This window comes from Cherax quadricarinatus, chromosome 33 (genome assembly GCF_038502225.1).
Source record: "Cherax quadricarinatus isolate ZL_2023a chromosome 33, ASM3850222v1, whole genome shotgun sequence".
NCBI classification, from domain to species: Eukaryota; Metazoa; Arthropoda; class Malacostraca; order Decapoda; family Parastacidae; genus Cherax; species Cherax quadricarinatus.
The window spans coordinates 646,846-671,892 of NC_091324.1; the positions used below are offsets into that span (position 1 = coordinate 646,846).

Sequence of the window (25,047 nt, forward strand, 5' to 3'; positions counted from 1 at the left end):
TTTCTATCAGAACTTTTGACAGTATATATATAGTATATTAAATATATTGGTCTGCAGTTCAATGCCTTTTGTCTGTCCTTTTATTTTATATGGGTCAACAGATTTTTTTCCTAGCAGTTGTCCTGGCTGAAGAGTTTAGTTGAACACCTTTGCTGCTGCTGGCTCACGTAGGTATTCCGCTGTACTCAGCGCCCATGGCGATGTGTTGTCTGTTTCCATTTTTCGTGTTATATCAAGGTCGTTAAGTAGTTTCATCATTTCTTCATAGGTAGTTTGAGGTGATCAGTCTTTGTCTTTACGAGTGATGGTAAGTGTCTTAGCCTGAAGCAACTTACGGGGCCAGGAGCCGAGTGGCAGAGCCAGGAGCTGAGTCTTCACTCCCGTAAACACGAGTTGGCACGCTCTCTCTCTCTCTCTCTCTCTCTCTCTCACACACACACACACATACATACACAGAGAGAAAAAGAGGAGGGAAGGAGAGCCAGGAGAGACAGGAGTGCAAGCTCAGCGTCCTAAGGATCTCCATACAAACTCCTCATTGACCCCCAACTCGTGTATTAGCCTTTTCCCTTCCCACTCAAACACATTAACCTCCCATCCTACAACCACCATCATCACCCCTCCCATTGTAAAAACGTAATTCACAACTGCCCATCACCACAACCCCCACTCTTCACTTTCCCCCTTATGCCCCAACCTCATCTTCTCTCATCTACATCCATGATCCTGTCCCCTTCCAGGGCAAGAAACGACCAACAACTACCGCTAACTCTCACCCCCAACCCCCCTCTTCCCACACCCTGACCCATCTGCTACGTACAAAAAATCAGGAGCCCAAGAACCGCACCACAGTAACAGAAAGGAAACTGAAAGTAGAGTATACAAGTGCAGATGGAATAAATAAAAGCGAAGAATGAATCGAAATGTAACGGAGATATCTCCTGACATAGCACTCGCAGAGGCAACGTTCACAGAGATAACAGAAACGATCATTCTGGCTGGTTATCAAAGTATGAGAAAGGACACAGGAAACAAAGGAGGTGGAGTAGTAATGATAATTTGGAAGCAGTGGAGTTTTGAGATGAAAATAAACAGAAGAGGCAAATGCTTATGATGTAGTAGTCGCAGTCAAGACCCAGGGTCCCAAGGTGGTGCTAGCTGTGAAGTACAACCCTCCATGAAACAGGAGACCAAGACAAAAATATGATGATAATAACAGAGCAATAGTGGATACAATAACAGAGGTGGCCAGAGGAGTCCACATGAGCAATGAAAAGCTGCTGATCTTGGAAAACTATAACACAAGGAAACAGACTGAGAGAACTAGCCACACTGGGGACCAGAAATGTGGAGAGATAACATACTGGACGTAGTGATGGAGAACTTCATACACTAACACGTCGGGGACACAACCGTGGAGAGAGAGAGAGAGTGATCAACCAGCAAGGCTGGACCTTGTATTTACCTTAAGTAATACTGACTTAGAGGATACTGAATATGAAAACCCTCCAATCGTCCATATAGTTCTGAATTTTCAATATCTTATGGCAGTAAACTTGGAGAGAGAATTAGCACAGGAAGGATGGGAGAAGCCAAACTTCAAAGAAGGTGACAACACGAACATGAGGAAATTTTTTAATGCAATGCAGGAAATGCTGGAAGGGAAATGCTGGAAGGGAAATGCTGGAAGGGAAAACAGATAATGAAATGGAGTATGTAGTTGGAAAGAGTGCCGGGAGGCAGAGGAGAAATTCTTACTCAGAAACAAGAGAAACAATAGGAATAACAGTGAGGCAAAAGCTAAAAGTGCTAGTGCATGTAAAAAAAAACAAAAAAAAACAGAAGACAAAGAACGCAGGAAGACAAGAAGAGCTAGAAAAAACATACATGGGTAATAAGAAAGACTAAACGACAATTTGGGTATGACATAGCGTCGAAAACCAAGTCCGACCCAAAGTTCCTATACAGCCACATCAGGAGAAAGACATCAGTAAAAGATTAGGTAATCAGGCTGAAGAAGGAAGGAGAGATCATAAAGAATAACCAGGAAGTCTGTGAGGAGCTCAGTAAGAAATTGAGATATTCACAGACGAAACAGAGTTCACCAGTGAATGTTGTGCACAGTATGTGTAACAGACAAAGAACTGACGAACGTATTGCGTGAACTAGATACCTTGAATGCAAATAGGTTATATCTCTCTCAATGGGTCCTGAGAGAGGGAGTGGAACTGTATTTACCACTAGCAACAATCTTGGACAAGTAAATCGACCAGGGGCAACTGCCAATGGTATGGAAGACAGCAAATGTAGTTCCAATATTTAAGAAAGAGAACAGACAGGTAGCATAAGCCAGTGTCACTGACATGCATAGCATGCAATTTCATGGAGAAGACAGGTATAAGAATAGATGTACTGTGAAGGTTTCTGGGGCTGTGAGAAGATAGGGCCACAGCTAGTGGCTGCTGAGAGACAAGTCACAGAAGTGCTGTTTGCGAAATCTTCGTGTTTAAGCCTCATAGCGCAGTGATACATTAGACTACGTGCCAGGACCACAGTTGGAGTCTCCGTCTGTTCTTCTCTTTAATCATAACAATACACACTTAAAATAGTATTTTATCAATGTTTTGTAATATTAGTTGTATTACAGTTGAATTGAGATCACTGCATGCCTGGTCACTATGTACTTGGTCACTATGTACCTGGTCACTATGTACTTGGTCACTATGTACTTGGTCACTATGTACCTGGTCACTATGTACTTGGTCACTATGTACTTGTTTACTGTATACTTGGTCACTGTGTGCCTGGTCACCGTGTGCCTGGTCACTGTGTACTTGTTTACTGTATACTTGGTCACTGTGTGCCTGGTCACTGTGTACTTGTTTACTGTATACTTGGTCACTGTGTGCCTGGTCACTGTGTACTTGTTTACTATCTACTTGGTCATTATGTACCTGGTCACTTTGTACTTGTTCACTATGTACTTAGTCACTTTGTACTTGGTCACTATGTACCTGGTCACTTTGTACTTGGTCACTATGTACCTGGTCACTATGTACTTGGTCACTATGTACTTAGTCACTATGTATCTGGTCACTGTGTACTTGTTTACTGTATACTTGGTCACTGTGTGCCTGGTCACTGTGTGCCTGGTCACTGTGTACTTGTTTACTGTATACTTGGTCACTGTGCCTGGTCACTGTGTACTTGTTTACTGTATACTTGGTCACTGTGTGCCTGGTCACTGTGTACTTGTTTACTATCTACTTGGTCATTATGTACCTGGTCACTTTGTACTTGTTCACTATGTACTTAGTCACTTTGTACTTGGTCACTATGTACCTGGTCACTATGTACTTGGTCACTATGTACCTGGTCACTTTGTACTTGGTCACTATGTACCTGGTCACTATGTACTTGGTCACTATGTACTTAGTCACTATGTATCTGGTCACTGTGTACTTGTTTACTGTATACTTGGTCACTGTGTGCCTGGTCACTGTGTGCCTGGTCACTGTGTACTTGTTTACTGTATACTTGGTCACTGTGTGCCTGGTCACTGTGTACTTGTTTACTGTATACTTGGTCACTGTGTGCCTGGTCACTGTGTACTTGTTTACTATCTACTTGGTCATTATGTACCTGGTCACTTTGTACTTGTTCACTATGTACTTAGTCACTTTGTACTTGGTCACTATGTACCTGGTCACTTTGTACTTGTTCACTATGTACCTGGTCACTTTGTACTTGTTCACTATGTACCTGGTCACTGTGTACTTGTTCACTATGTACTTTGTCACTATGTACTTGGTCACAAAAAGATGTGGATCATGAGTGTATGAGTTCTATGTCATGAAAGTATGTCCTACCTCATGAACATCTGTTCGTCATAAAAAATATGTTCTCCTTCAGAAGTGTTCTTCCTTCAGGAAAATATGTTCTGCGTCATTTTTTTTTTTTATGTCGTGAAAATATGTTTTCTAAGTCAAGAAAATGAGTTTCAAATAATGAAAAATATGTTCGCCGTATCTGTCCATTTATTCAACCCGATATTCTACATGATTCACGAAATCGTAATGACACGATTGCAAACAAACCATACCACGGGCGGGGATAGAACCCGCGATCGTGTCATTACGATTTCGTGAGTCATATTAACGGCTTTGAGGGGACTTGAGCTAGAGTTCGTCACGGCCACGCTAGCTGGAGATTCGTCTGTAAAAACTTGCATTTGTGGTCACAGTGGTGCCTGTGCTAACCTTCCTATGGTGTAGAAATATACCTAGTTTGACGAATCTTATTGTGGCTAGCTGGTCCAGTGGCTAACGAGACGGTCTGGAGTTTTGAGACTCTCTGACCGCGGGTTCTATTCTCGCCCGTGGTATGGTTTGCGATCTTCTACATTTTTACTTTAATAAAACACCTAAGTTCTCCCCCTCCCTTTTCTAATAACATGTTCATTTTTCCATTATAATCTACCTTGTGTATAATTACTATCCCATTTGTTTTGTCTGTTTCGTAAGGTGAAGTCTAAGACCTTTCTTTAATTCATGGTATAACTTAACAAATCTTTGATGATAATTGTCCAGCACAATTATCCTTAAAGATTTGTTAAGTTATACCATGAATTAAGGAAAGATTCTGGACTTCACCTTACGAAACAAAGCCAAAGCGATAGTAATAATTAACAAGGTAGATTATAGTGGGAAAAATGAACTTGTTATTAGAAAACGGGGGAACTTACGTGCCTTGCAATGAAGCTGAACAGACGGTCGAGAAATGGTGAGAATCCATAATGAGTGTGCTGAAGATTATGATTTCTCATCTGGAAATTTTCACATGGTAAATAATGCAGCACTGACATATCAGCAGTATGCTGATCCCTTACTTTATATGATAGTTACACAGTGGGAACGAAACCTAGGTTTTCTGTCATTCCATCACAGAGGATGGGTTCCAGCCTGAGCTGGTAGACTTCCTGAGTCTACATAGAATTCTGGAAAGAGGGTTTCACGAATTAAAGTCCGGAAAACAGTAATAGTGTCAGGGATTTTTTTTTGTTTTGAAGCCATGTACGACGAATATCATAGTATATGAAAATGTAATCAAAGGGTAATGTACAGTCACATTACATTTACTGTCATAACAGTCACTTGAAGAGGGAAAAAAGTATCAAGAAGGTTAAATATATAAATCATGTTCTAGTTTTAATTAACATCATAAATAACTTCGTCTGTACAAAATTACCGCCACATTTTCACTTCGTTAACATTTATATTGTTCAGACAATCAATGTATTGCCATTACTGATGATCATCCACAAGAAGGTGATAAATGGTTTAAAAAAACGACAAGTTAAAGATTGAGACACTTATGCAACATATGGGAATCTTTATTGAGGAAACGTTTCGCCACACAGTGGCTTCATCAGTCCAATACAAAGCAGAAAAGTGTAAGGAGAGGAGGAGTTTGAGGTAATCAGTCCCTCAGCCTGGAGTCGATGTGTTCAGTCCATCAGCCTTGTAGAATGTACAGCATAGGGCTGTAGACGTGGCTTATGTACTGTAGTCAGGCGAGGCGAAGCAGCAGGAGGCGGGGTCATAGTGGAACCATCCACTAGTCTAAGTAGGTCTTCGTCCTAAGGTTGGAAAGGTGTTGATGAATTCTATGTATCAAGGTCCTATGATGCTGCAGTGTCTGACAGGTGTGATTTGCTGTCACATTGTTCCAGTCAGTAGTCTGAAGTTAAAATCTCCCATTAACACAACATTTTCATATCTAGACACCTTATGAATTTCGTCCAATAGCAGCTTACTGCACTTCCTGTTAAGATTTGGTGGCCTATAAATCACACCCAAAATTAATTTTTCTCAACCCCTCGAGAAAATGTAGTCAAACAGATTTTGTGTCTGATGTTTCTAATCTTATATCTTGTCTAAACAATTTAAATTATCTCTGGTATACATCGCTACTCCACCACCTTTCCTGTTGACCCTATTAGTGTGGAATAGTTTATAGCCCTGGTGATCCTGTCTCTCAAGTTCCTTTTTCTTACGACATTGGTCCTAATGGTGACCCCTCTTGTGGGAGTAATTGCACTTATCTCACAGGCAGTTGTCGGTGGTGTGCCCCCTCCGATGACAGCGAGAGCTCTGCCTAGGTGCCTGGGAGGGTGGACTCCTATTTGTTCCACCAGTTGTGTTTCACTCCTGATTTCTCAGCAGGTTCTGCCTCTGGTGAGCCTGATGATTATGTACCTGGTGAGAGTTTTCCTGGGACTGTGTTGATGGAAAACGAGATGGTTCTGGGTGCCTACCTTCTCTTCCACGTCTTCTACCATGCCTTTGTCCATTTCTGTCAGATATGTGTCTGCTGATCGTGCTTTGGGGCATCACTTGTTCAAGTGCAATGTTTCGTCACCTCAATATTAGCTGTATCAGTCTTTGGTGGAAAAAATCCTGACTCAGTATCGGGAGGTGAAGCACTGCTGCCAGGTGTACTGGCAGGTGTTGTGGTAGTGTTGGCAGGTGTTGGAGTAGTGACAGCAGGTGTACTGTCAGGTGTAGGAGAGTTGACAGATCCAAGGCATGTTTCGTTGCTGGATGATGGATCTGTTCCCTCTGCGGTGCTTAAAGCTGTACTAGAATTCTCAAATACAGTGTTGTTTCTAGCTCTATCTATGGAGCGCTAGTGATGACAGAATTCCACTAGGTATTTGTTGCAGGGTTGATCTCATTTTAAATCTTCCAGTCCTTGTCAATAGTGTCAGTATCAGCTAAGCAGCTTATATCATTTGACGTACCTCTGCACTGGCCTTTTGCAATAGCTTGGAGTGTATCTAATGATCTGAGGAGCTCATGAAGTCCTTAGCTGCAACTTTACAACACAGCCCATTAGGTCAGTGTTGATTATTTGAGTGGAATCCCAGAGGTACCTCTGAACCTTCCTGTTGTGATTCCAGGCTCGTTTTTACTTGGATGTCTTTCAAGCCCCTGAGGTATTCAACCTGGCTACAAGACTTCTTCTGTCATACATCCTGTGTGGCAGTAGTTGGAATACGTGAGTTCCTTACACTTAATAATATAATATCTTTTTTTCTGCAAGTACACGTACAAAGTATACAGTCCTAGCTGACATCAGTGACATACTACTATATAGAAAGCCGCATGTTATGTAGAGCATTTCCCGCAAATTAAGTCGAACATGGACAACCGGTGTAAAGAAACACGCCCAATGTTTCTACACTTGCTGTGAATCGAACCCAGACCCCAGTTGTGTGAGGCGAGAGCTTCAGCCACCAGGCCACGGCAGGAATGGCAGGTCTCTTATAGTAAGTTCACAAACACTGCAGTAGCTCCTGGGACAATAACCAGATAGCGAAGATAATCTTGCTGCTTTCCTATGTGAAATCATCTCATAGGAAAGTTTGCAAGATTACAATGAAGGTCTCAAGAGAATTGTATTATAGTAGGTTCGCCGGTCTTGTCCTTCCCCGGGTCTTTTCTAGGCGTTCTCAGGAGAGAGTGGTAGATGTGGTGGTATGCGAGGGGGGATGGATGGTAGTGGGTGAGGTGCAGTGAGTGGTAGTGGGTGAAGTGCAGTGAGTGGTAGTGGGTGAGGTGCAGTGAGTGGTAGTGGGTGAGGTGCAGTGGGTGGTAGTGGGTGAGGTGCAGTGAGTGGTAGTGGGTGAGGTGCAGTGGGTGGTAGTGGGTGAGGTGCAGTGGGTGGTAGTGGGTGAGGTGCAGTGAGTGGTAGTGGGTGAGGTGCAGTGAGTGGTAGTGGGTGAGGTGCAGTGAGTGGTAGTGGGTGAGGTGCAGTGAGTGGTAGTGGGTGAGGTGCAGTGGGTGGTAGTGGGTGAGGTGCAGTGAGTGGTAGTGGGTGAGGTGCAGTGAGTGGTAGTGGGTGAAGTGCAGTGAGTGGTAGTAGGTGAGGTGCAGTGGGTGGTAGTGGGTGAGGTGCAGTGGGTGGTAGTAGGTGAGGTGCAGTGAGAGGTAGTGGGTGAGGAGCAGTGAGTGGTAGTGGGTGAGGTACAGTGAGTGGTAGTGGGTGAAGTGCAGTGAGTGGTAGTGGGTGAGGTGCAGTGAGTGGTAGTGGGTGAGGTGCAGTGGGTGGTAGTGGGTGAGGTGCAGTGAGTGGTAGTGGGTGAGGTGCAGTGGGTGGTAGTGGGTGAGGTGCAGTGGGTGGTAGTAGGTGAGGTGCAGTGAGCGGTAGTGGGTGAGGTGCAGTGAGTGGTAGTGGGTGAGGTGCAGTGGGTGGTAGTGGGTGAGGTGCAGTGAGTGGTAGTGAGGTGCAGTGGGTGGTAGTGGGTGAGGCGCAGTGGGTGGTAGTGGGTGAGGTGCAGTGAGTTGTACTGGGTGAGGTGCAGTGGGTGGTAGTGGGTGAGGTGCAGTGGATGGTAGTGGGTGAGGCGCAGTGGGTGTTAGTGGGTGAGGTGCAGTGAGTGGTAGTGGGTGAGGTGCAGTGAGTTGTAGTGGATGAGGTGCAGTGGGTGGTAGTGGGTGAGGTGCAGTGGGTGGTAGTGGGTGAGGTGCTGTGAGTGGTAGTGATGTGAGGTGCAGTGGGTGGTAGTGGGTGAGGTGCAGTGAGTGGCAGTGGGTGAGGTGCAGTGGTAGTGGGTGAGGTGCAGTGGGTGGTAGTGGGTGAGGTGCAGTGAGTGGTAGTGGGTGAGGTGCAGTGGGTGGTAGTGGGTGAGGTGCAGTGGGTGGTAGTGGGTGAGGTGCAGTGAGTGGTAGTGGGTGAGGTGCAGTGAGTTGTACTGGGTGAGGTGCAGTGGGTGGTAGTGGGTGAGGTGCAGTGGGTGGTAGTGGGTGAGGTGCAGTGGGTGGTAGTGGGTGAGGTGCAGTGAGTGGTAGTGGGTGAGGTGCAGTGGGTGGTAGTGGGTGAGGTGCAGTGGGTGGTAGTGGGTGAGGTGCTGTGAGTGGTAGTGATGTGAGGTGCAGTGGGTGGTAGGTGCTGTGGTAGTGGGTGAGGTGCAGTGAGTGGTAGTGAGTGAGGTGCAGTGGGTGGTAGTGGGTGATGTGCAGTGGGTGGTAGTGGGTGAGGTGCAGTGGTTGGCAGTGGGTGGTAGTGGGTGAGGTGTAGTGGGTGTGGTGCAGTGGGTGGTAGTGGGTGAGGTGCAGTGGGTGGTAGTGGGTGAGGTGCAGTGAGTTGTAGTGGGTGAGGTGCAGTGGGTGGTAGTGGGTGAGGTGCAGTGGGTGGTAGTGGGTGAGGTGCAGTGGGTGGTAGTGGGTGAGGTGCAGTGGGTGGTAGTGAGTGAGGTGTAGTGGGTGAGGTGCAGTGGGTGGTAGTGGGTGAGGTGCAGTGGGTGGTAGTGGGTGAGGTGCAGTGGGTGGTAGTGGGTGAGGTGCAGTGGGTGGTAGTGGGTGAGGTGCAGTGGGTGGTAGTGGGTGAGGTGCAGTGGGTGGCCGGTGGGTGTCACTTAATAAAAAAAGCTGAAGATTTCGTTCGGATTTTTAACCCCGGAGGGTTAGCCACCCAGGATAACCCAAGAAAGTCAGTGCGTCATCGAGAACTGTCTAACTTATTTCCATTGGGGTCCTTAATCTTGTCCCCCAGGATGCGACCCACACCAGTCGACTAACACCCAGGTACCTATTTGCTGCTAGGTGAACAGGACAACAGGTGTAAGGAAACGTGTCGAAATGTTTCCACCCGCCGGGAATCGAACCCGGGCCCTCCGTGTGTGAAGCGGGAGCTTTAGCCACCAGGCCACCGGGCCACTGAATGTTATCCACGTTTCCCTGTACTGAAAGTTAGCACAAATCACGATGTTATTGATGCACAGTTACGTTGTCATAAAGCATCCAGATGTTATAACATAGTACCAAAGAGAGAATATCAGATATTCACTGTGAAGGCAATAAATGCCTCCCACCAGCCATAAAGGGCATTACCAGTAGACCTCTGGTTGTCTTCAAGAGGGAGCTGGATAGATACCTAAAGTCGGTGCAGCATCAGTCGGGCTGTGGCTCGTACGTTGGACTGCTTGCTGCCAGCATACATACACATTACACTTGTTCATATACATCACTTAAGTGTCACTGATTTTGCTGATATTCATTTCCATGAATGAGTTAGCTTCTACTGGCGTGTTGAAGGTATACCTGGAGAGAGGATTATGGGAATCAACGTCCCTGTGACCCGGTGGTGCAGGGCCTGATCAACCAAGCTGTTACTGCTGGCCGCATGCAAGCTGACATATGAACCACAGCCCGGCTGGTCAGGTACTGACTTTAGGTGCCTGTTCAGCGCTTTCTTGAACACAGCCAGGGGTCTATTGGTAATCCCCCTTACGTATGCTGGGAGGCAGCTGAACAGTTTTGGGGCCCCTGACACCTATTGTGTTGTCTTTCAGTGTACTTGTGGCGCCTCTGCTTTTTATTGTGGAAATGTTACACTGGCGGGACGTTAGTGCCATCAGTCTCTAGTTCTTTGCAATTACTTTACTGCCACCTTTGTGGAGTGGGGCTGTGCCTGTTGTTAGTGAGTGTGTTCTTGAACACAGAGTTCCACAAGTCTGGGCCTGGGGCAGAGTACATGAACATGTCGTTTATTGTTTTTTTCGAAGTCTTGTGGTGTTAGGGTAATATCAAAAGTTTTTTAATTGACCAGATTTTGAGTCTTGGTCACAAAAATTTTCTTTAGATTGTCGATTCTTAGTCTGGTTAATGGCTCACTAAATGCTGAGTCATACTGGGTCTTTAGTATCTCACTCATTTCTTTGCTGTCACCTGTGTAAGTTCCTTCTTGTCTAAGCATGGGCCCAATACTGGATGTTGTTTTTTGCCCTAGATGGCTCTAAGTTCTTCCTGAGTTTCTTGTCTTGTATGATTGCTTGAGCTGAAGTTCAATATCTGCTATTTCTCTGACCAGTGCCCCCTTTTGTATTGCAGATGCACTGGCCCCCTTCAGCAGCTCTGTGATTCTTCGCCTTTGCTTGTATAGGGAGCATCTCTCTCATTCTAGTTTACATAAGATAAGATTTCGTTCGGATTTTTAACCCTGGAGGGTTAGCCACCAAGGATAACCCAAAGCAGTGCGCCATCGAGGACTGTCTTATTTCCATTGGGGTCCTCAATCTTGTCCCCCAAGATGCGACCCACACCAGTCGAGTAACACCCAGGTACCTATTTGCTGCTAGGTGAACAGGACAACGGTGTGAGGAAACGCTTCGAAATGTTTCCACAATACCGGGAATCGAACCACGGGACCCCTCTTTGTTTTTCATAAGGGAATGTGCCTTGAGTATACCTCAAGTTTGGATCCGTGTTGTTTAGGATATATTCCCATTTTGTTTCATTTAGGACATGGTTGACTTGATCCCACTGTATGTATTTGTTACTGAAGCTGAATTTGAAGACACCCTCAGGAGCCCTGCGAATACATTTCTGTACTTCTATTATGTTGTGATACTGTTATATTTTGTATCAGATCTTCATTGTTGGTAATAATTAATAAAGTTTGTGGAGGGCACTATAACATGTCCTACCAACACCACTCTCTGAGGTGCAGCCTCAGGCACCTCACCAAAGACACTCATTGGTAGATGGGGGAAGAACACAGTTTGATGATCTGACATGCTCAAAGTTACACACACAAGTATTAAGAACTGGAATCAAACTGCCAGTGTCTGACCTGAATGAGATTAAATTCAGAGGCAACAGAGGGAGCTGCATCAGCTTCAAAGACAGCTTGTGTGGAGCTGGAGGGGGGGGGAGGATGGAAGTGTTGGGGTGGGAGGGGAAAGAGTTTTTTTTAGCTATTCACTGGTTAACAAATGATGAACATATGATGAATAAATAATAGTAATATGTGGTAAGTGGAATCAAGTACACTGTATACGTTTCCCTTTAGTGTCAAATACTTTTCAATAAATTTGAGATGAGAACTGGACGATGTTTGGGTCTGCCATTTCTCATGTTGTGAGTGACTTGATTCACTGTTGTAACCAAGACTCACATGGATTTAGGGGTTAAAATTAATTATATAAAATTAATTTAAATTCTGTTGTAAGATCATTAGATTAATATTGGAAGGATAATGAGGCTGGCATTTTCTTTTGTTTCAGGCAGAATACCAGAGCAGTGAAGGCAGCCTGTCTGAAGTCACCACAGAGTGAAGTAGGGAAGGACTCACTGCCCTCCATGCACTGCCCAAGCAGTGCCCAAGTGTCTAATGGATCAGACCATCTCATGCCTTAAACACACATGCTACCTTTTATGCATTTATGAAAGATGATGTCATATACAGTGACGTGATGTAACTCTGCAGTGTGTTAGTGATGGGAACATGATAGAGTATAGTTGCTCAGCATGCAGCTTCATGTGGGAAAGATGGCATAGGTGTTGCTGTTAAAGTAAGTGGAGAGAAAGGGCAGACTGTGATGGAGGTGAGGACCCGCCGTGTGCTGCTGGCCAGTTCTGAAAAATGGTCGGCGCCCTGAACCGCCCCTGGAGTTGACCTGACCAGGATGCCCGGCGGGGAAGGGGAGCAGGGGCAGCAACATCATTCGCCAGGTGATGGTGACAATGGTGGCGATGGAAATGACGGCGATGGAAATGGCGGGGGCAGCAAGAACTCAAAGGGATCTGACTATTACTCATCAGATTCCGATGAGGAAGGGCGGCGCCGCAGGCTGGGACCTCACCTTCACCAGGAAGACCTGGATCCCGAGGATTCCCTGGCCCTCGACTCGTCCTATCCCCCCAACGGAGAATATGCTGACGATGACGAGGAAGAAGATGCTATTGAGGTGACAGTGGAGACACTCATGGGCGACTCTTACCGTGTTCGAGTCTCTCAGTGGGACACTGCTCTTGGTCTGAAGGGACTCCTGTATCGAACACAAGGTAAATCTGAGCACATATCTTACACTCATGTACGTAGGTAAGTCTGCTTCTATCTATTAGGGATGTATTACGAACACGGGTAAGAATGGCCTGTAACCTGGTCATAATGAGTTTTTTCAGCAAACAAACTCAGCAGTAATATTTAACTTGTATTTCCTTTACCAGATATATATATATATATATATATATATATATATATATATATATATATATATATATATATATGTATATATATATGTATATACACACACACAATTATGTACACTTATGTACAAGAGTTGAATATAAGTGTACCACATGGTGACAAAGAATGACAAACAGAAGCCAGAGAAAGGACCCTAATCAACCAGCTGCTAGGCGAGTCTGGCAAATGCTGACTCTGAGTGAACCACATTGTCTCAAAATTTGGCAGGCTCACCTGTGATTGGACAATGAACCAAGGCACTGATTTAGCAACGAGTATCCTAAAAATCGTTAAACCCTTAGCACCCAGTTTGCTGGTTGGGAAGCAGCCTATATGGGAGTGTGCACATGTACACCAAATAAATTACAGAATATTCTTTGCATGCCACACCCCCATCCTAAAAGTGGTCAGGACTAAGCTTCCACCTCCATGGGTAGCCTGCCGCCATGACACTGAACAAAGGAATCGCCTTTCCCCTCAATCATCCAACTCATTAGATAGGGCTCAACTTTTCTCAAAACATAGTCAAACTCTATCCCAGAGCGGGACAGTGGACAGTAGGGCCAACACTGGTTCAAGACACTCGTGGACGGTAGCAGAATGTCCCCTCACCAAAAAAAAAAAAAAAAAAAAAAAAAAAAAAAATTAAAACATATTTTATATAAAAAAAAGGGGAGGGGGAGAGCTAGGCTACTCATATAGTCCCTAACACATCCTAGCCTAAATTTAAATACTGGAAAGGGAGAACCAAAACATGTGTTGTGGTTCTTCAAGGAGTTGTGGTAGACTAGTGGATTGTGGTCACTGTAGAATGTGACCACTTGAACTGACTGTCCCATGTAGACCTCGAAATGGTCTAATACCAGTATCAGAGCGAGGGTTTCTTTTTCAGTGGTGGAGTAGGCCCTCTGGTGAGGTTGATACTTGGCCGAGAAGTAAGCCACAGGCTGCAAGCACTCTTTCCCCAGATTTTTGCAGGAGTACTGCCCCGACCCCTGACTCGCATGCATCAACCTGTAATGTAAAGGGTTTTGAAAAATCAGGAAACAGGAGAATGGGTGCAGTACAAAGTAGCCATTTGGCTTTGTTAAAAGAGTCGTGGCACACTAGGGTCCATTAAAATTTGGTTTTATGACTGATAAGTGAGGTTACGGGGGAGGGTTTTCACAGAAACCCTCATAAAGGCTCACTTGGACAACAAAATATGGATCCCAAGTTACAACCTATACAGATGTGACATAGTGAACAGACAAGAGGGGAGGGTTGGCCCATATATCACAGTCACTTATATGCTCAGAACTACTAAATGCCTCAAATGATGTAGTTGAAGTTTTAGCAGTAAGGATCGAGAACCAAAACCTGGCCATTGTGGTTGTATACAAGCCTCCGGATGCAACGTCCCAACAATGCCAGGAACAGCTTTTGAAAATTGACCACTGTCTGGAAAATCTTCCAGCTCCTGCCCCGAACATCTTGCTCCTGAAGGATTTCAACCTAAGGCACCTAAAATGGAGGAATACAGCAAATAATGTGGTAACAGAGATAATACCAGGAGGCAGCTCAGATGAAAACTCGCGCACACACACATGAGCTTTTAAATCTCTGCACCAAATTCAGCTTAAACCAGCAAATAATAGAGCCTACAAAATTGGAGAATATGCCGCACCTCATCTTCACAACAATTATGATCTGATACAAAATATCATCATATCAAAAACAATATACTCAGATCACAACATAATAGAGGTCCAGACCCAGACCGACTAAATATGATCAGTCAAGAGGGAGCCTTCACCAAATTCAACTTCAATAACAAAAACATAAGGTGGGACCAAGTAAACCGAGTCCTAAGTGATATAAACTGGGAAGATAGACTAATCAACATGGATCCTTCCCTATGTCTAGAACAAATTAACTCTGTGGCACTTGAGGTATGCTCAAGGCATATTCCCTTAAGGAAAAGGAGATGTAAACTAGAAAGAGAAAGGCGCTCCCTATACAGGCGAAGGCAAAGAATAACAGAGCGGCTGCAAGAGGCCAATATAGCTGCAATACAGAGGAAGACACTGGCCAGAGAAATAGCAAACATCGAACTAAAGCTAAAGGAATCTTACAGGAGTCAAGAAACACGAGAAGAACTAAAAGCCATAAATGAAATTGAAAGAAACCCAAAGTATTTACTTTCTTATGCCAAATCAAAGTCTAGAACAACATCCAGTATTGGCCCCCTACTTAAACAGGATGGGTTCTACACAGATGACAGCAAGGAAATGAGTGAGCTACTCAAGTCCCAATATGACTCGGTTTTTAGTGAGCCAATACATAATTTGGTAGACAGACACCTATCTGATATTATCCTGACGCCAAATGACTTCGAAAAGGGCGATAAATGACATGCCCATGCACTCTGCCCCAGACCCAGATTCATGGAACTCCGTGTTCATCAAGAACTGCAATAAACCCCTATCACGTGCTTTTAACATCCTGTGGAGAGGGAGCATGAACAGACATAAGGGGGCAGTAAAGCAATAGCAAAGAACCACAGACCAATAACGCTAACATCCCGTATCATAAAAATCTTTGAAAGGGTTCTGTGAAGCAAGATCACCACCCATCTAGATACCCATCAGTTACACAACCCAAGTCAGCATGGGTTTAGAGCAGGTTACTCCTGTCTGTCCCAACTACTGGACCACTCTGACAAGGTCCTGGATGCTCTAGAAGACAAACAGAATGCAGATGTAATATACACAGACTTTGCAAAAGCCTTTGATAAGTGTTAAAATGGTGTAATAGTGCACAAAATACATGAAAAGGAATAACAGGAAATGTCAGTAGATAGATCTATAATTTCCTAACAAATAGAATACAAAGAGTGGTAGTCAACAGAGTAAAATCTGAGGTGGCTGCGGTGAAAAGCTCTGTTCCACAAGGCACAGTGTTCGCCCCCATCTTGTTCCTCATCCTTATATCCGACATAGACAGGGATACAAGCCACAGCACCGTGTCTTCCTTTGCAGATGACAGCTGACTTTGCATGAGTGTCCTCCACTGAAGACACTGCAAGACTTCAGGCTATAACGGTGTTTATTTGGTAGGCTGTAAGCGGGTTGGTTAAATGATATACTTCTTCGGAGGCTTCTTTGTTTATTGTTAAGTCGTTGTGGGTTACACAGGCTTGTGTGTTTGTGCCCATGGCCCGGGCAGGGCCATGCCCACGAGAGAGAGCTGGGAGTACTTGTGTCTTGATGCCAGGCCGCTGTGAGAGTGAGAGCGAGGCAAGTCTGGGCATACTGAAGTGGCAAGGCCTATAGATGGCAGCACCTGAGTGGTGCGAAATATGAACTAAGCTGGCAGACAGCATGGGCTGTCTGTGCAGACAGTACAGGCTGTCTACATACACTCGGCCACCTACCGCGCGTCGTCCCGACGCGACAATACTGGTAGTAAAAGAAACTCGGTCTCTCTCTCGTAGGAACAGGGTACAGAACACAAAATAAAAACATATATATACATATGGACATGGAAAAAAAAACTTCCTACAGGGAGGGAAGAAAAAAACATGTGGGGTGTGCTAAACATCGTGGTCATAGGCAGTGAGCGTCGATGGGCATCACTGCACGCCTTCCTGCGTCTGGACAGGTACTGCAACACGGGAGACATCGCTGCGGCTGAGCTGTGACATAACAGGGTACGGTCTCCTCTGGTGAAGCAGTCATCGTAGGAGTCGCTGCAGGTTTTCACTCAACCTAGGGCACGACATGCTGGTGCCCTCGAGTGAGGCGTCGACAAAACTCGGCAACTGGGCAGGACTTCTGGCAAGCGACTCAGGACACTTCTCGACTGGTACTGTCGCTGGGCTGTCACTGCCGGCAAGCGTGGAGCGAGTCGTGGCAGAGACGACTGGGCGAAACATCTGGGAGTCATAACATCATACACCAGACTGCAGTGAGAGAGCTAGCAGTCAAAGTGACATCTTCTTTGTGCAGGCTGCTCACTGAAGCTTGTGACACGAGGCTGACACAGCGCCTGCCGACAGGGCTGGCTGCGGCTTGACGAGTATCATCTCTCGACAGTTGGAGTTATAGCAGAGGTTAGCCTAAGCGTCCCCAGACTTGTTTCTCTACATATAACTGCACTCTGACGGTCTGGAGGTGAAGTGAAACAAATCTCGATGAGAATCATAGCAGGTACGATTCTACAGAACATCACGAGCGACGAGCATAAAAGCTTTCTGTACAAGGGGGCTCATACGCTCAGGGCTGAGTAATCAGCTGTCAAACACTGGTCACGTGGGTGACTTAGTGGTACAACTCAAGGGTCTGACCACAGACCTCACTGGACACACGGAAAACTTACAAACACACCGCTGTACATACGGTACAATATGGCTTAACTAGCAAATGATGCTTTTCTGTGCATAAAACTGACTAAGACATACTAAAATGTGAGAACACTGACTGAGAGGAATTAATTAACACACGACATATATCTTCTCTCAATCTTCTCGACAATACTGAAATAATTACTAGAACACTCGATGTGACATCATGTGATGCCAGGCGTGATGTCGCAAGGTGACATCAGCAGCAGTGACGTCAACAGACATCTCGAGGTGACGTCAGGCAGACATCGTGAGGTGACGTCAGCAGACATCGTGACGTCATGAAGTCGGGCAGCATCTTGGGTGGCGTCGATGTGATGTGGGCAGCAGACCACAGCATGAGGCCTGGGACATCTGGTAACTCACGTGGCTTTGTAGGTCTACGTGACATCGCCCACACCCACGTGACGTCGTGATCCACGTAGCTTCGAGTGGCCTCGGGCACTCGGATACACAGCACTGGCAATGAATTCATACGAAAAACAGCAGAAAACACAGCAGAGGGAGTGGGCAGTGGTGAGTGGTGTATGGTAGGCTGGTGGCGAGGAGCGTGCGTGAGTGTATGGCAGGGCGGGCATCTGGCGGTTCCTCCTCCCACCCACAAACACACGGGAAACACACTGGACGCAGAAATCACCACAAAACTCACCTCTGGCTTGCTGAAACAGCTGTGCTGAGCTGAACAACAACAGCAACATACAAGTGACGCTGAACACGTGACTTGAGAAACAGCGTGGGACACTGTAGCGTGGGACGCTGTAGCGTGGGGTCACTGTGACGCCACTGACAATTCTCGGAGAATTTCGGCAAATTTTGGCATGGATCCTGCTTGTACCTGTGTCTGGATGCTCAAACGTGCAGACACGACATCAGGATAACTCGTTGAGAGACGTATGCTTCTTGTGTAGGGTGATGAAGTGAAGATGACTTCATACCTCTTCCTTCCTCGCGGGGCAAACACAACTGCTGCGGAGCACCGCTGTCACCATTTATAACGGTGTTTATTTGGTAGGCTGTAAGCGGGTTGGTTAAATGATATACTTCTTCGGAGGCTTCTTTGTTTATTGTTAAGTCGTTGTGGGTTACACAGGCTTGTGTGTTTCGGGCAGGGCCAGACATCAACCAAATCTTTAAATGGGCTGCAGAAAACAATGTGAAGTTCAATGATGAGAAATTTCAATTACTCCGTTATGGAAAACGTGAGGAAATTAAAACTTCGTCAGAGTATAAAACAAATTCCAACCACACAATAGAGCGAGAAACTAATGCCAAAGACCTGGGGGTGATTATGTCAGAGGATCTCACCTTCACGGACCATAACATTGTATCAATCGCATCTGCTAGAAAAATTACAGGATGGATAATGAGAACCTTCAAAACTAGGGATGCCAAGCCCATGGTGACACTCTTCAGGTCGCTTATTCTATCTATGCAGGTGAAATTGCTGACCTAGAAAATGTACAGAGAACCTTCATGGCATGCATAACTGCGATAAACCCCCTCAGTTACTGGGAATGCTTGAAGTTCCTAAACCTGTACTCCCTAGAATGCAGGAGGGAGAGATACATGATTATATACACCTGGAAAATCCTAGAGGGACTAGTACCAAACTTGCACACGAAAATCACTCCCTATGAAAGCAATAGACTCGGCAGACGATGCAACATCCCCCCAATGAAAAGCAGGGGTGCCACTAGCACGGTAAGAGGCAGCACAAGACTGTTCAACTGCCTCCCAGTATACATCAGGGGGTTTATCAACAGACCCCTGGCTGTCTTCAAGCAGGTACTGGACAGGTACCTAAAGTCAGTACCTGACCAGCTGGGCTGTGGTTCGTACATTGGATTATGTGCAGCCAGCAGTAACAGCCTGGTTCATCAGGCCCTGATCCACCATGAGGCCTGGTCATAGACCGGGCTGTGAGGACGTTGACCCCCAGAACTCTCTCCAGGTATACATCATTTGCAAAGTTCTTACAGAATCTTCTGTAAAACCCTACCATCCCTAAGAAAAGCTGGAGGGATTTCCTGTCATGAGGTACTGGGTAATTTTTAATGGCAAAGTTTTAGCAAATTTAAGGGCCACTTTACCATTATCTACTTCATGGCCCCAAAAAAGTAATAATAGATTGTCCAAAAGATAAGTTCCATTAAATTAAGTTAATTGGAAACTCTGAAATTTCTCAAAGACAGCTTTAAGTCTGGATATATGTTGGTTCCACATATCAGACACCACTATATTATCTAGATAAGCTGCCATACCTTCAAGTCCTTTAATAGCCTGATGGATCAGCTTTTGAAACAATGCTGGCGAGTGTTGCATCCCAAATGGGGTTAATGTATATTGATAATGACCTGGAATTATGAAGGCAGACCTCCCCTTCACCTTGTCTGTCAGAGTTTAGACACAAAAGTAGCCTTACCCACAAAGTCCATTACATCATCTGAACATGACAGAGAGTAAGCATCTTGAATAGTGACTTCATTCACCATCCAGTAGTCTGTACACATTTGAAACCCTCCATCAGACTTCTTAACAAGGATGCACAGTGAAGCCCATGGACTGGATGACTCCTCCACTAATCCGCATTCTAACAGAAATGCTACCTCCTGCTGAAGTAGCCTCTGTTTTTCAGGATTAGCTCTGTAGGGTGAAAGTTTAATAGGTTTAGAATTTCCAAAATCTACATTATGATATTTGAGTGTACATTTTCGTGGGACATTCGAAAATATGTACACTCAAATTGTAAGAGTGCAGTTAAACTTATTACTTGATCCTTAGATAGCCCCATCATTAAATGGCTAGGATCCTTGAGGACAGAATTGGGTCTACAGAGGCAGAGGACAGTCATTACTGGGACTTTATTTGAACACTTAAATGTTTTAATCTGATTTATATGGTATGTTTTACTCTCCGAGGGTTTATCAAGAAGACCTACCACATAATTTACATCAGATAGCTTATAATTTGCATAGGTCCTGTAAATCTAGCTTTTAAAGTGTGGCCAGGTATAGGCTCCTGCACCAGCATCTTGTCTCCTGGACTGAAGGAGCAAAACTTTGAGTTTCTATCATACCTCCGTTTCATAGTGTTTTGAGCAGTTTTTAAGTTAGCCTTAGCCAGCTGACGAGCCACCTGCAAGCGCCTTCTCCCATCCATCCTTCCTTGAGCACTCACAGAGCACCTCGTACATTGTGCTCAAGGATTAGCTCAGACAGACTGTACCCTGTGGACTCCTGCACAGTTTCTCTCATTGTGAACAGCAACAGAGGAAGTGATTCATCCCAGTCTGTAGGGAAATGCATGCAATAAATTCTCATCATGGTTTTTAATGTTTAATGAAATCTTTCCAAGGCGCCTTGTGTGGAGAATGTGGCACAGGTGTTAGGTACACGAAATGATGCAGGTTTCTTTGTGTAGAAAATACTGTATATTTTCCAAAAAAAAACAGTGTATTTTGTATGTAAATTGATGGAATATATTGTAGGTAATAAAAATTAATTTGTAAATAAATAAAGAACCAGCGAAATGGGTGAGCATCGCTGGGGAAGAGACGCCATTGTTTTGAATGGGGTAAAGGCACGTTAGTGAAAATCGGAAGAATTTTCATCGCTCTAGGGGTTATATTGGGCTTAAAACCTCTCAAATAGGAGCCAAAATTGTTGGATTTGCAATCCTGCATAATGTGAACATTAGGCGAGTGGACAGGACAGTCCAGGAACCCCAGCTAAGTCGATGTGTATTTATGTTGAAATTCTGGCCAGTATTTTCTTCATAATTTTAGACAGGGAGTTTGTGTATGATACACCAAGTAATCTCCAGACAAATTGGTGAGTGTTATGATTATAAATTCTCTTTCTGTTACATAAATGTGTATATGTAATCATTTATTAATTTTAATATGCAGTACACATATTTATATTAATGTGTTACCAGAATTTCTGGTGATGTATATTTCATTTGAAATTAATATAGGTCCAGAGTGACTTGTGGATATGACAGTAGTAGGTATCGAAGGGGGACAATTTTTGCGACCTAGGTGTCCTAAAATTCCTACTTGTCTCTGTAACCTTGATAAAGAATAATTATCTTTGTTACCATTTACTGGTATGTATCTTATGAGATTCATCCAAGTAAATTTAATTTTCCACTCTCTGAATGCATAGATTACTGGCGGCGGTGTGTTGTGGGACACAGCTGATTGCCACTAGGATCTGCCTGTGTCCGACCACGTGGTACTGACTGTGGTTTAGAGATATTCTTTGTACGCATCTTATTGACGAAAGAAATGTAAGCACTTGGAATTCTGAACACAACAGTAAACGGAAATGTAGCTGTTGCAAAAAAATAAAAAAATAATAATGAAAAGCTTGAGTACTTGTGTCATGCAAAGAAATAATAATAATAATTATAATAATAATAATAATGTCAGCTAGGCCTGTATACCATGCACATGTACATGTACAAGGTATACAGTTCTAGCTGACATCAGTAATATACTACTATATAGAAAGCTGCTTGTTATATTGAGCATTTCGGGCAAGTTAGGTCAGTTTTGTCCCAGGATGCTACCCACACCAGTCCACTAACACCCAGGTACCCATTTTACTTATGGATGAACATTAACAACCGGTGTAAAGAAACACGCCCAATGTTTCTACCCTCGCTGGGAATCGAGCCAAGATATCGCCGTGTGAAGCGAGAGCTTTAGCCACCAAGCCACGGGGCATGAGAATTATGCCCAGAAATGGCATAATGTGCTCACATGGAATAAAATTTAACTAAAATACTTCATACATTCACTGGTTGGAGAATTCAGAGATCACGACAGAATGCGGTGTACGGTGTGAAATGGTGGTGTGGAATGGCGGCTGGCGTAGGGGCTAGGTGGTTTGGGGCTGCTGGAGTCTTCCAACCAAAACTCAGAGACGTCATGGCGATGCAGATGACTCCCCAAAATATGCCCATTACAAGCCGAACACTGCCACTGCCCTTGGCTGTGACAGACTACAGTGCCTCATCTCTCACTGTTGTAGCTGTTAGAAGCATGAAAGACACTGAAGCAGGTGTAATTACGACTCATGACGAGGCAGGCTGATCACAGGAGACTGGCATTGAGGTGAACATGTAACCAGCGTTCAGAGGTGACGCTGTGACGCCTATGTCCAATATTGAGGTTAAATATGAATGAGAAGATGCCTTTGGTGTCTTGCAATGTGCTGGATGGACTTGAACGCCGTAGATATGAGGATATAGGCGATGGAAAGTGATAAACTGGAAACAACTCATCCCCCTTGGCCTCGTGGTTATCATGTGCTGCTAGAAGAGCCGTTGCCACCAATCTGTAATGGTAGTGCGTAGACGGTAGCTTACTGGACAGTCCAACTTGTCTGTGCTTAACATACGTTGTAACGTGGTAGCGGTCATGGAGAAGACAGGATAATATAAACTCACATTGACTAGACGTGGTTTATTGGGCAGATGGGTTACTCCAGGCAGACACAGTAAGGGTGAGTCAAGGGTCAAGTGTTGTTCCAAGCATGACTGGGGCAAGAGTGAGAGAGTGGACTATCCATGATGGCTCACTTAATGCAGGCCTCCTAGCGAGGACTATGGAAGACAGGCCTAGGCAGCAGGAGCAGATCTACTATGAAAGTGATGGAGCTTAGCTTCAGGGACCCCTAATCCTGGAGGAGCCCCAGAAGCCACTTTAGTCCAAATTACTTAAATTTGTATTAAAAGGGATTTTTCTTAATATATGCAATTCAGTACAAATTAATAGTAAAATGATCAATTAAAAGGTTATTCAAGTATCATGTAGGTTAACCGTTGGTGGTGGTGAAGGTGACCTCATAACAGTTCAAACTTCAGGGACCCAAAAATGTAGGTCTGTCACTACAGGGCAGTGTGAAATTTGGGGTAGAAACGTTACACACACACACAAACACACACACAGAGGCGGTGGGACTGGACAACATCTGTCAGTGGGTCCTTAGAGAGGGAGCAGAGACACTGTGCCACTAGCCACAATCAACACATCCCTTGAAACTGGGCAACTACCTGAGGTACGGAAGATGACAAATGTGGTCCCCATCTTTAAGAAAGGGGACAGAAACGAAGTACTAAACTATAGACCAGTGTCACTGATGTGTATAGTATGCAAAGTCATGGAGATTATCAGGAGGAGAGTGGTGGAGCACCTGGAATGAAACAAGGTTATAAACGACAGCCAGTTTTATGACAAGGTAACTGAAGTAAGACATGAGAGGGAGGGGTGGGTTAATTGCATTTTCTTGGACTGCAAGAAGGCCTTCGACACAGTTCCTCACAAAAGATTAATGCAGAAGCTAGAGGATCAGGCACACATAACAGGAAGGGCACTGCAATGGATCAGAGAATACTTGACAGGGAGGCAACAGCGAATCATGGTACATGTTGATGTATCACAGTGGGCACCTGTGACGAGCGGGGTCCCACAGGGGTCAGTCCAGGGACCAGTGCTATTCTTGGTATATGTGAATGGCATAACGGAAGGGATACACTCTAAAGTGTCCCTGTTTGCAGATGATGTGAAGTTAATGAGGAGAATTAAATCAGATGCAGATAAAGCCTGGATAGGCTGGATGTGTGGTCCAGCAACTGGCTCCTAGAATTTAACCCCGCCAAATGCAAAGTCATGAAGATCGGGGAAGGGCAAAGATGACCGCAGAGTATAGGCTAGGAGGCCAAAGACTGCAAACCTCACTCGAGGAAAAAGATTTAGGGGTGATTATAATACCGGGCACATCTCCTGAGGCGCACACCAATCAGATAACTGCTGCAGCATATGGGCGCCTGGCAAACCTGAGAATAGCGTTCTGATACCTTAGTAAGGAATCGTTCTAGGCACTGTACACCGTGTACGTGAGGCCCATATTGGAGTATGCAGCACCAGTTTGGAACCCACACTTGATCAAGCACGTCAAGAAATTACAGAAAGTGCAAAGGTTTGCAACAAGGTTAGTTCCAGAGCTAAGGGAAATGTCCTACGAAGAAAGGTTAAGGGAAATCGGCCTGACGACACTGGAGGACAGGAGAGTTAGAGGAGACATGATAACGACATACAAAATACTCCGTGGAATAGACGAGGTGGACAGAGACAGGATGTTCCAGAGAAGGGGCTCTAAAACAAGGGGTCACACTTGGAAGTTAAAGACTCAGATGAGTCAAAGGGATGTTAGGAAGTATTTCTTGAGTCATAGAGTAGTCAAGAAGTGGAATAGTCTAGCAAGTGATGTAGTGGAGGCAGGAACCATACATAGCTTTAAGACGAGGTATGATAAAGCTCATGGAGCAGGGATAGAGAGAGGACCTAGTAGTGTTCAGTGAATAGGCGGTGCCAGCAGCTGAGTCTCGATCCCTGCAACCACAGTTAGGTGAGTGTACACACACACACACACGTGCACACACACACACACGTGCACACACACACACACACACACACACACACACACACACACACACACACACACACACACACACACACACACACACACACACACACACACACACACACACACACACACACACGCTCACACACACACACACACACACACACACACACACACACACACCCACATCATCACACACAC

At 45.0% G+C, this 25,047-nt stretch overlaps 1 protein-coding gene across 2 annotated transcripts in view; it reads left to right on the forward strand.

Moving 5' to 3' along the window:
* Positions 1–12,063: 12,063 nt before the first annotated feature.
* LOC128693900 (AN1-type zinc finger protein 4-like) overlaps positions 12,064–25,047 on the forward strand; it is a 70,670-nt gene continuing 57,686 nt past the window's right edge. The window contains exon 1 of one of the 2 annotated variants that reach the window (XM_070090752.1): positions 12,064–12,848. In XM_070090752.1, the coding sequence (XP_069946853.1) occupies positions 12,470–12,848 (379 nt within the window). In that variant the 5' untranslated portion in view covers positions 12,064–12,469. The remainder of the gene's footprint in view (positions 12,849–25,047) is intronic. The other variant, XM_070090753.1, reaches the window with a different exon arrangement.